General features: G+C 36.6%; 1 protein-coding gene across 1 annotated transcript; it reads right to left on the bottom strand.

Annotated features, from left to right (window-relative positions):
- Positions 1-2,889: 2,889 nt before the first annotated feature.
- On the bottom strand, positions 2,890-11,475 carry LOC131972151 (caspase recruitment domain-containing protein 19-like). Its single transcript, XM_059333931.1, has 5 exons — positions 11,338-11,475; positions 10,522-10,678; positions 7,741-7,809; positions 3,669-3,734; positions 2,890-3,479 (listed from the first exon to the last, which is right to left on the bottom strand). The coding sequence occupies exons 1-5, from the start codon at positions 11,419-11,421 to the stop codon at positions 3,355-3,357; spliced, it is 501 nt and encodes a 166-aa protein (XP_059189914.1). The 5' UTR covers positions 11,422-11,475; the 3' UTR covers positions 2,890-3,354.

The raw sequence follows: 11,475 nt of genomic DNA, 5'->3' as shown, positions 1-11,475 counted from the left end.
AAAACCCAAATTACTTAAAAAAGACACAATATTACTCAAAAAAAGACACAAAATTACCAAAAAAAAACCATCATAAATGTATTTATGTGGTCCACTTGGTCTGTGATATATCCCCCATAATTTCCTTTATGGACAACTGGGTCCGGGTTCTTATGGGTTAAAGTTCACAGTGCAAAACACAAACCTAGAAAAAATGTCATCACCATACAGCTAATTACTGTGAATAATGTATTTTATGCTTATTAATTGTATACATTTCTTTGTATATCTTTGTCAGTTCTTTGTAAGGCTAGATTAAAAATGAGATACTACTCCAAGTCATGTCAAAATGTGCTTTAATTGAGCAAAAGATAACATTTTTATAGTGCACTTCAGTCAGTAGATTTTCAACTTTATCACAGTTTTAAAAGGCACTGAAAGTGGGTGAGCAGGTGGGAATATCTGTTGAGTGTATGAGAATATATATTTACATGCACAGCGCTGTCTAATTCAAGCTAACAACACAGGCGTTTTCAGTAATTAGACCCTTCTGTTGGTTCAGTTGTACCCATTAAGGCGGGACAACTTAACCTTTTCAGGGATTAAAACTAATTTTAAAAGTGGTTGCAAGGTCGGCAACAAGGCATAAGCTTTTGGGTAATGAAACTGAAAATATGGTTGCCATTTTTAGTTTTATGTTGAGAAATTAAAAAGTCATTACCCAGATTATTATAAAAATCTAAAAAGCAGAGAGGGAGACATGAGTCATTGTGACTTGGACTCAAGTCACTGATTTGATGACTTGCAACTTGACTTCACAGAAAATAAATTACGTGTACATGGAAGTTAAAGACTTGTGACTTGACTTGAAACATGAAGACTTAAAACTTTACATGTTTAACACTATAAAAAATTATGTTGCTTTTACAGAAAAAAATGGCAGCTGTGGTTAACAGAATAATTCAGCAAAAAAATATAGTACATATGTAAACAACTTTACAGAACAACATTTTACTGGTATTCAGTGTACAATAAATAATAACTGAATGTAAATTTACTGGTATTCAATGCACAATAAGCAAAATCTGCATGTAAATGTTGCATAAATAATTAGTATAAAGCAGCATAATCCTGTTAAATTAGCAGTAAAGGATGGTATAATCTACAACTTTATATTTATAACGATACATTTTACTTTATAACGATATATTTTTTTAACCCTTTGATGCACAACATGGGTAAAAAAGGACCCGCATTTATTTCCCCTGTTATTTAATGCTTGCTGTGTGTTTCTGTGCTATCTGTTTTGATATCAACTTATTTTATGATTGAATATTCTAAGTATTCTTTAAATATCTTTAACAGATTTTATTGTTGTTTATTGTTATATGTTATTTTCATTTTGCTTCTAATAATTTATGAAGAAAAAAAGTTTTTGTATTATTACATAGCTAACTACTTGGCTAAGTAGCTTGCTAAGCTAACTACTTAGCCAAGAAGTTTGCTAAGTAGTTAGCTTAGCAAGCTACTTAGCTAAATACTGAGCCAAGAAGTTAGCTAAGAAGTTAGCTTAACAAGCTACTTAGCTAAAAAAGGGATATGGCTCATTTTTCAACCATGTTGTGTATTAGAAGAGTAGTGACAGAAAAAGGGATTCTATTCAAAATAAATAAAGGAAAACATAAAAATTATGATGTATGATGATCAAAAACAAACTACTTGAGGAAAACCTGGAATACTGAATGATGAATTATTGCAAAGATATAGAACATAAAAACTCTGTCGGGTCACTTTAGACCCATGTTGTGCATCAAAGGGTTAATTACAACAGCTTTAGGATGTTAAATTTACAAGTTGTTCTGTAAAGATGTTGACATATGTACTGTATTTTTTACAGAAATATTCTGGTAAACACAGCTGCCAGTTTTTTTCTGTAAAAACAACGGGACATTTTTACAGTGTACTGTAATCACGACATTACAAGTGTCTATGTTGTGTTACCGGTTACTGCAATGGTTATTTGACAACCTGGTCTCACAGAAAGCCGTGAAATAGCCACGGATTTCGCTTAACTCAAAATCCGTGGAATAGCCACGGAATCACTCAAATTTCCGTGAAACTGACATGGATTTCGCTACAATGCAAGTTAATGACAGTCATATTTTTCTGGCGAGATCTTCACCACAAAGTGATTATGTACATTCACTGAGTGAATATTTAGAAAATAAAACATATATTTCTCCCTAGAAATGTGATCAAAATCCATTTTTTTGCAGAAACTAAGTCAAAATATTGATTTTTCACTAAAAATGAGAGAACTGTCCGCCATGTTTTTTGTTCTGACCGCCGGGACCTTGAAAGTCACGTGACTTGGAACAAACCAATAGGAAAAAATATCCATGGAATAGCCACGGGATATGACGGTCATTAACTTGCATTGTAGCAAAATCCGTGTCAGTTTCACGGAAATTTGAGTGATTCCGTGACTATTCCACGGATTTCTGTGAGACCAGGTTGCTATGTTGCGTTACCGGTTACTGCAATGGTTATTTGAAGACTCACTTGGATCACCAAGTGTCTTTGATGGCTGATGTTAGCTAACTCTCGCCAGATATGATTGATATCACCAATTGACCCAACTGATAGAATACATTTTGACATTGTAGCGTTATGTTTCTGAAAAACATGGATATGTTGCAACCCAATCTCTTGGTTAAGTTAAGTTAAGTTAAGTTTGATTTGATTTTGATTTTAATGCAGCATCAAACAGACTTGACCAGGACAAATTGACTTGGGACTTACTTAAGACTTGGACCAAATGACTTCAGTCGTATGTCTGCCCAAAATAATGAAAGGTTTAATGATTTAACCAAACACAATTTGGTGTTGTTTTTTTTTTTTTTAAATCTGATTTTCGATTCATTTACTCTGGGTTGCCCTTCTTGCCGTCACTACTTTTCACATGTTAAAAATGGTGTTGTTTTTATTTTTGTATAAGCTCATTATGTTTGGTAACATAATGTAACTCCACTCAGCTGAGGTTTAATCAGCCGGATGGATTGAAAATCACCCGTGTGGGTGGTTTTTCAGTTAATTTAACACATTTAACAACATTTTGATTTCAAGCTGAAAAAATGATTAAAATTATAATTGTTCTATACACACAATAAATCCAGATAACACTAATTGCATTTCTTTCCATGTAAAGAGATGTCGACAGTGGGAATTCAAGACAGAATGACTCACGGTAAAGTCATCTTCAGATTAAAAAACAAGTCAATTAGTGCTTATAAATATGTGGAATTCTTAGCTCAAAGTCTATATGAGTTTGGCACAGCATAGAGGCAAATTTCACGGCTTGTCCTCCTCACAGGGCTACTTCTTAAGCATTTTCCATTTTCCAACCTCAGCATGGGAAGTGAAAACATCTTTAGCACCTTTACTAAGTCTTGCTGCAGAACAGTGAAGAAATGGACCTGTGTTCTTCAATGTTTCACCCTCTGTGGGGAGAAAGAGTGGCAACAAAGAGGTTTAAGAAATATGGAGAGAGCGGTCTAGACATGATAACAACAATCGGAAGGGCAATCTGCTTTTAAATATGGAATAAAACTTAATTAAAAATAAAACTAATTCCAAATGTCCAAGGTCAAAATAGTCTGAGCTCTTCTCCATCTTTCTGTATGACTCACCTCCATAATAGTAGAGCATTGCAACACCAAATGCAAAACTGAAACAGCTCAGAAAGAACATTGGCCCTGCAGAGGGAGAGAAAAGAGATAAAATTATCATCAGGAACAAAAACATAAAAATATCTGTTCAGCAGATGGACGTACTAAATGTGCCAAGTGGGTCAGTGTCTTCCTGATGAATTTAATTGACTAAAAAGTTTAATACCAGACAAACGCAAATGTTCACTTGTACATGGCAATGGTATAAGCTACTCCGTAAAAAAAAGACTGTTGTCTTGTTGTTCACAGTCTAAACAATCCATCATTTCTTTGTATGACTTGTGACTACTGGAGTCAACACTGATGACCCATTTCCCTGCGGACACACCTTTGACCCATTGGATGTGCCCCTGACTGTTCAAAAGGAATGCAGGCCAGAGGAAGCCGTTTTGGATGAGGGGTTTACACGTGAGCTTAACTGACCCACAAAGCCAGAGCCCTGGATGTAATGGGATGATGAATGGTGAAGCAGCGCAGAGCAGTAAGGCCCACATTCTGACGCTAGGGGTTAAAAGGTTCAGCAGACAACTACGTTTGTTGGAGAACAAAGCTTCGTTGGGCTCAAGGGGCTTATCTGAGGATCAGTGAGGGGTACAGAGCCACCCCGACACACACAAACTGTTAGACCACCACATTTATTTAAAAAAAACAACAACAAAAAACTCCTAGTAGTCGTGCTGAAATACGAAACCTTTTCAACTCTCGCTTTTGTTTATTTCGCTCCTTTTAAATGGAATAATCTACTGTCTCAGCATCAGTTGGATACACTGATTCCTTTTAATCATTTTAAAGACATTCTTATTGATCTTATGATTTCTGAATGTGCATGTGCTCGTTGAATTTATTGTGCTTTTATTGAGTGTATATTATTATGGATATGTATTGTAATGTGTTGAATTGTATTTGTGCTGTAATCAGGGTGCCATTGGAAATGAGAGCTTGCTCTCAATTGGCCCTCCCTGAATAAATAAAGGTGAAATGAAAATGAAATGAACTACAGATTAAATAAAATTTAGCCCATTAACTACAAGTCATTATTGTATTTGAATCTACCCACAATTTCTCAAAGTTTGTAACTAGTTTTGAGAATGAATTCCTACTTTTCAGGCAGACACCACTTTCAGTTTATATCAGAAAAGGATTAAAAGTCAATTTGCTTCATCAAAGCAGGGGATCTTTATTTCATCTCCTGGATCACAGATTAGCTGACAGGAAGACCACAGTATGTCAGGTTGGGGAACTGTGTTTCTGGGACATTAATGAGCAGCACAGGGGCTCCACAAGGCACTGTTCTGGCTCCACTCCTGTTCACACTGTACACAGGGGCTCCACAAGGCTCTGTTCTGGCTCCACTCCTGTTCACACTGAACACAGGGGCTCCACAAGGCTCTGTTCTGGCTCCACTCCTGTTCACACTGAACACAGGGGCTCCACAAGGCACTGTTCTGGCTCCACTCCTGTTCACACTGTACACAGGGGCTCCACAAGGCACTGTTCTGGCTCCACTCCTGTTCACACTGTACACAGGGGCTCCACAAGGCACTGTTCTGGCTCCACTCCTGTTCACACTGTACACAGGGGCTCCACAAGGCACTGTTCTGGCTCCATTCCTGTTCTCATTGTACACAGGGGCTCCACAAGGCACTGTTCTGGCTCCACTCCTGTTCACACTATACACAGGGGCTCCACAAGGCACTGTTCTGGCTCCACTCCTGTTCACACTGTACAGGGGCTCCACAAGGCTCTGTTCTGACTCCATTCCTGTTCACACTGTACACAGGGGCTCCACAAGGCACTGTTCTGGCTCCATTCCTGTTCACACTGTACACAGGGGCTCCACAAGGCACTGTTCTGGCTCCATTCCTGTTCACACTGTACACAGGGGCTCCACAAGGCACTGTTCTGGCTCCACTCCTGTTCACACTGTACACAGCGGACTTCAAATATTCTGAGTCCTGCCACATGCAGAAGGACTCGGACGACACTGCTATTGTGGCGTGTATCAGGAATGGACAGGAATCTGAATATAGGGATCTGATAAAAGCCTTCAGTGACTGGAGTCACAAGAACTATCTCCTGCTGAACACCTCAAAGACTAAGGAAATGATCAGAGATTTCCACAGGTCCAAGCCCCCCTTCAGCCAGTGAACACCTGTGGGGTGGACATGGAGGTGGTGCTAAGTTATCAGTATCTAGGTGTTTACCTGGATAATAAGTTGCACTGGTCCCTAAACACAGACGCTCTCTACAAAAAGGGGCGGAGCCTCCTCTTTTTCTTCTCTCAGCTCAGATCTCTGGACATGTGTAGTGAGATGCTGCTAATGTTTTATCAGTCTGTGGTGGTAGTGTGTTGTTTTATGCTGCAGTCTGCTGGGGAGGCAGCATCACACACAGAGATGATCAGACTGGTCTACAGAGCTGGTTCTGGTCTAAAGAGCTGGTTCTGGTCTACAGAGCTGGTTCTGTGGTTGGAGCCAGGTTGGAGCCACTGGAGGAGGTGGTGGAGAGATGACCTGTCAACATGTTGGAGGCCATCCTGAAATACCCGGATCATCGACTACATGACACCTTTATGGACCAAAAAAACCCAGCAGTGGACGACTCGGCTCTGTCTTTGTTGCAGAAATATATATATATATATATATATATATATATATATATACATATGAGGGTGGATTTACCATCTGTTTAGGGTTACTTTCTAAATTTCCACAAAATACATGGATACAGATGCCATTATTGAAGCCTCTACCAGCTCATATAAACCACAAACTTCTCATTTCAGAGTTATGTTGCTCATCACATTTGTGAGCATGGAACATTCTGTTTTGAGACAAAATTGCCAAGAGTCATGTACTCATAAGCTCTGTTGTCATGGAATCCAATCATATCAAATCAGTTTAGTCATAAAAACAACGACAGACAGAATGCACCAGAGAGGAAATGTTTTCATATTAGTTCCTGTCTGAAACAACATCTCTACAGGACGATAACATGCATTTGTCAACATAAACTTGGCAAGAACTAAAGCTGACTGGCTGCTTGGATTACCTCAGTTATTGTTCTAGAACAAAAATAACTGGTGCACAGGTGCTCACTCCAAAAACATACAGTGTACTTTGAACAAAAGTACACAAATATCAAAAATATGAGAATAACATAATTATTTACTTTGGAGCATTATGTATTTATTGTACTTTTTTCTTGAACTTTAAACACAATTCAACTGAAAAACAACTAAATAATTGTAAGTATATATACATATATACACATACAGATTATATATATATACACACACACACACACAATTATTTAGTTTTTATTTTATATAAAAAATAAAAAATACAAATAAATTAGATAAAAATAAATATGTTCAGATATACTATAACGTTAGTGCACTGCACAACCTACTGAAAACTACTAAACATATATTCAATACATAATAAAATGATGTAATAATAAATAGATAATAAATAATAAATAATAAATAAATAGATAAATAAATAGATAGATAGATAGATAAATTATGTTGTCGTGCACTGCCTAAGCTACTGAAAACTTCTAAACATATATTCAATACATAATAAAATGATATAATAATAATAAATAGACAATAAATAATAAATAAATAAATAAATAAATAAATAAATAAATAAATAAATAAATAAATAATTGAATAGATAAATGATGTTGTCGTGCACTGCCTAAGCTACTGAAAACTTCTAAACATATATTCAATACATAATAAAATGATATAATAATAATAAATAGACAATAATAAATAAATGAATAAATAAATAAATAAATAAATAAATAAATAAATAAATAAATAAATAAATAAATAAATAAATAAATAAATAAATAAAGTTGTCGTGCACTGCCTAAGCTACTGAAAACTTCTAAACATTTGTTCAACTGGTTGGTAATCTATACTCAATTGAAGGAGTCTTTTTGTGGTGCAAACACTTTGCTGGGTTTATGACATTTAACTTAAAAATACTCTGCATGAGTGTGAAATGTTGATCAGGTTTACCTCTGTCGTTGAGCACATTACGCTCTGGATGGATTGCCACAGAGTTCGTCCATTTTGAATCGGCCAACTCTAGAACAGAGAATAAAAAGGGTTGATGGTTAAACCCCACACTTTAAATAACTGTCTGTGTAATGTCACAGTCACGACTTGAGCTGCAGTCCACGCAACACATTGGCACATTGGCTTCCCTCTTGAATAGGATAAGCCTCCACAAGGCCAGACAGGCCACTACACAGCAGGGGTCCACCATGATGGGACACCAGGGAACTTACTAGTGAGATTTATAAAGCTTTTGCACAGTGAACTGTACAACATGAAAGAAAAGTTAGGGGGAAACATGCACTAACACAGACAACACAACTAGTTAAAGCAGAGAGAAGCGTTTCAAGTTAAAACCACCTCATAATGTGTCAGTGTAATTAACTTTGACAATGTTATGTGCAGGAATTTGAGAACAAACAGTTTGTGAAACCCATAAGAGGATGTGTTTGAACGCTGCAAAATGTCAGCACTGCATAAACACAAAACAGTCACATGCTAAATAGAAGGGGAACAACACACCTTTGGGCATTTTGTACATAATAATATCACTTCCACTTTATTTACAAGGACCTACTTTTACTGTTCAAGGTAATGTGCTTTATCCTCCCGAGACACATTAAAAAGTTTACATTTAAACATAATTAAAGAAATTGGGGAGGATTTGTTTCTCAAAAACGTTATTTATTTAGTTGCAAAAAGTACATTACAATAAAGTATGTTTACATTAAATTATTAACCTTTAAAAAATGTTAAAAAGTACTGTGCATGCTTTTAGCTGGTTAGTGTGTATACATGTGTGCACATAGTGTGTACATCTGATCTGTTTGACAGAAGATGTGCTCTGTTAGTCACACCCCCATGTGTCTAACATCCGTAGGAATCCCAGGATGTGATTTTCACAGTACATTATGACTCAGATAGAGTGCATGTATGGTCTTTGAAATAAAGGCCTTAGTGTCATGTCATGTCATGTCCCCTGCAGACAAATATGGCTTAGTCTCAGGAGGTGAAATCCTTTCATTTCATTTGTCCTTTATTTATTTTCTCGAGGAATCATTGAGGGCAACCCCTCATTTACAATGATGTCGAGAGTACAGAGAAAACACATGCAAAAACATTAAAAACAGTTACAGAGAAAGGCAGAGTTCTTGGTTATCATAGTTTTAAACTGGCCCAGAGTTATAACTGTGTTGAGTTTGAGTGAATGTTGTAAGATGTTCCAGGTAGATTCAGCAGAGAAACTGACAGCAGTTTTTCCAAATTCAGAATTTGTCCAGGGAACATTGAGCATTAAGCATTAACCCTTTATGGTACGCATTATGATGCCAGTTAGGAAAAAAATGTTTGGAGTGTTTTTTGTCTTAAAATAGACTAAATAAACATAATTTGAATACATTTTATAATATTTTTTTTCTTGTAAGTTTATGTGGCTTGTTGGCCGTAGGCGACATTGTACCATAACGATGCACAAGTGAAAAAGAATGTTTTTTAAATTAATTTAACATAATTTATTTAATAAACATGTGTAAAAGATTCAGTAGCTTCAACAGGGAACAATATATAACATTTTAAATTGAAAAACATTATAAAAGGAACTTTTTTAACCGGTTTCTTGTCTGAATGTTGCCTGCAGGAAACATTGTAGCATTGAACCAACGACCCATTGAAATGAATGTCTTGAACAGTCTAAGTGTATGAAACTATCAAAAATGAAGGTTTACTCACCTATCAGTAGGAATATATTTTTTCCAGATGAAAAGGACCAGGCAATTGTGTTTTGAGTGATTTTTTTGTGGTGCAAAATGGCAAAGTTGTTTCCTTTGGAAAAGTCTGCAAAATAGTGTTTCAATATGGCCTCCTGGAGGTCATGTGACAGATTAAAGCATTGCTATTGGTTCCCTATACTCTTCCCTCTTTCTTAAAGTATTGCATCACTCAAAAAGATGCATTGTAGAAATCGGACAGGCCAAAAAAGGGGGCAACACCGTACCATAGAGGGTTAATCACTAGAGCGTGTTGGATAACTACTATGTGACCAGTTTAATAAAGTGCTGAGGTATGGTGGCATGTAGCCTATCAGCACAATACTAAAGTGTGACTACAGGACAAATATTATCTCTATGCACAAGGAACTTAATTGGTTATTGGTCAAAGACAGACTATTGTACTCACTGCTAATTGTTATTAGAAATATATCTGTCATAAAAGCACCTTCTATTTTGTTTAAAAACCTTGCTTTTAGTGCAGAGAGTCATAAATATATGACCAGACATGCAGCTGTAGGTAACTTTACATAAAAATATCAAACTCACCACTAACATAAAGCAATTCAAAATATTAATAAAACAGTATTTATCAAAATAAGAAAACATAATATATTTATATGTATGTAGTATATTTCTATAGATATATGATATGTGTTATTATAATGTATACGCTGTAGAACGAAGGTGTATATACAACATATGTATTATGTGTTATATGTGTAATATGTGAATAATTTTTGTTTTGTTTTATTTTTTATTTTTATTATGTTTTGTGTTTTTAACTGTATATTTGATACTGTTGGACCCCAGGAAGAATAGCTGTGGCTTTGCTGCAGCTAATGGGGATCTTAGTAATAAACTAAACTAAACTAAACTAAACTATCAAGACTTTATAAATGAAAAGGAACCAATGCAATGAATAAAGGTGCCCATCCCTCCTTGTTGTACAGTATGCAATCTGTAGGGTTCTCACCTTTTTGTATGACTCTGGTGGGCAGGCTGGAGTAGACGTCCTCAGCGTGGATGTGGAGTCCTCTGTAGAATTCATGACAGGCCTCCTCCCCCTTCCAGTGCAGGTGCTTCAGCAGCTCGGCTAACCGCACCTGGGTGGGCACGCTCAGGATCCTGAACTGCACACACACACACACATGCTGAATTAAATCATTGCATACTGCTTCTGCTTCCAGTGGCGGTTCTACACAGGGGCCTCCAGGGGCCACTGCCCCTGTAAAGAAGCCCTTGGCCCCTGCTGTGGCCCCTGTGTCAAATTAATAATGAAATGATCAATTTATAACGATGAACGACGGAACAATTCTTACCTAATTTTTGTTCAAACAATATCTCATTGTACACAAAAGGAACCCAGAATGTGTACATTGTATAATAGTTTAATTGTGCAATAAAAGCTTGTGTATATATATATATATAAAAGATTATTCTCATTGTACTGCACTTTCAAAATAAATAAGTTGTGCACAAAAATGAGAAATGTAAGTTTCATTGTTTCAATCAATGTATTTATATCTTCCAAATATGCTTAAATAAGATGTTTAAATAGCTAAAATAAGGGTTTTGATTGCTTAGATATCATCTTTGTCGTTTTTAATGTGCCCCTCTGATTAAACACTGGCCCCTCCTTGGCCCCCACAGGAAAATTAGTCTAGAACCGCCACTGTCTGCTTCTGCTTCAAGGCCAAATTCAGTTAAGCAGATTCCCGTGTAGGGATGTGATGACTTTCAAACAGGATGTTTTTTTGTTGGAATGGTGTCATAAGTTATCTGTAGTGACCCTGTGAGCTTCCTTGTCGTTGAGTATCTGGGGGTGGATCCTGTTCAGCTGCAGCACCAGTCTGTCCACCAGTTCAGTGTCCATCCTCTGGTCTGAGCACAGGAACTGGGCGTCCCTCTGGAGCTGCTCATGGTAGTC

The sequence above is a fragment of the Centropristis striata genome, chromosome 5 (genome assembly GCF_030273125.1).
Source record: "Centropristis striata isolate RG_2023a ecotype Rhode Island chromosome 5, C.striata_1.0, whole genome shotgun sequence".
NCBI classification, from domain to species: Eukaryota; Metazoa; Chordata; class Actinopteri; order Perciformes; family Serranidae; genus Centropristis; species Centropristis striata.
The sequence above is the reverse complement of the archived record's forward strand: the minus strand, read 5'-3'. Positions and strand labels throughout refer to the sequence as shown.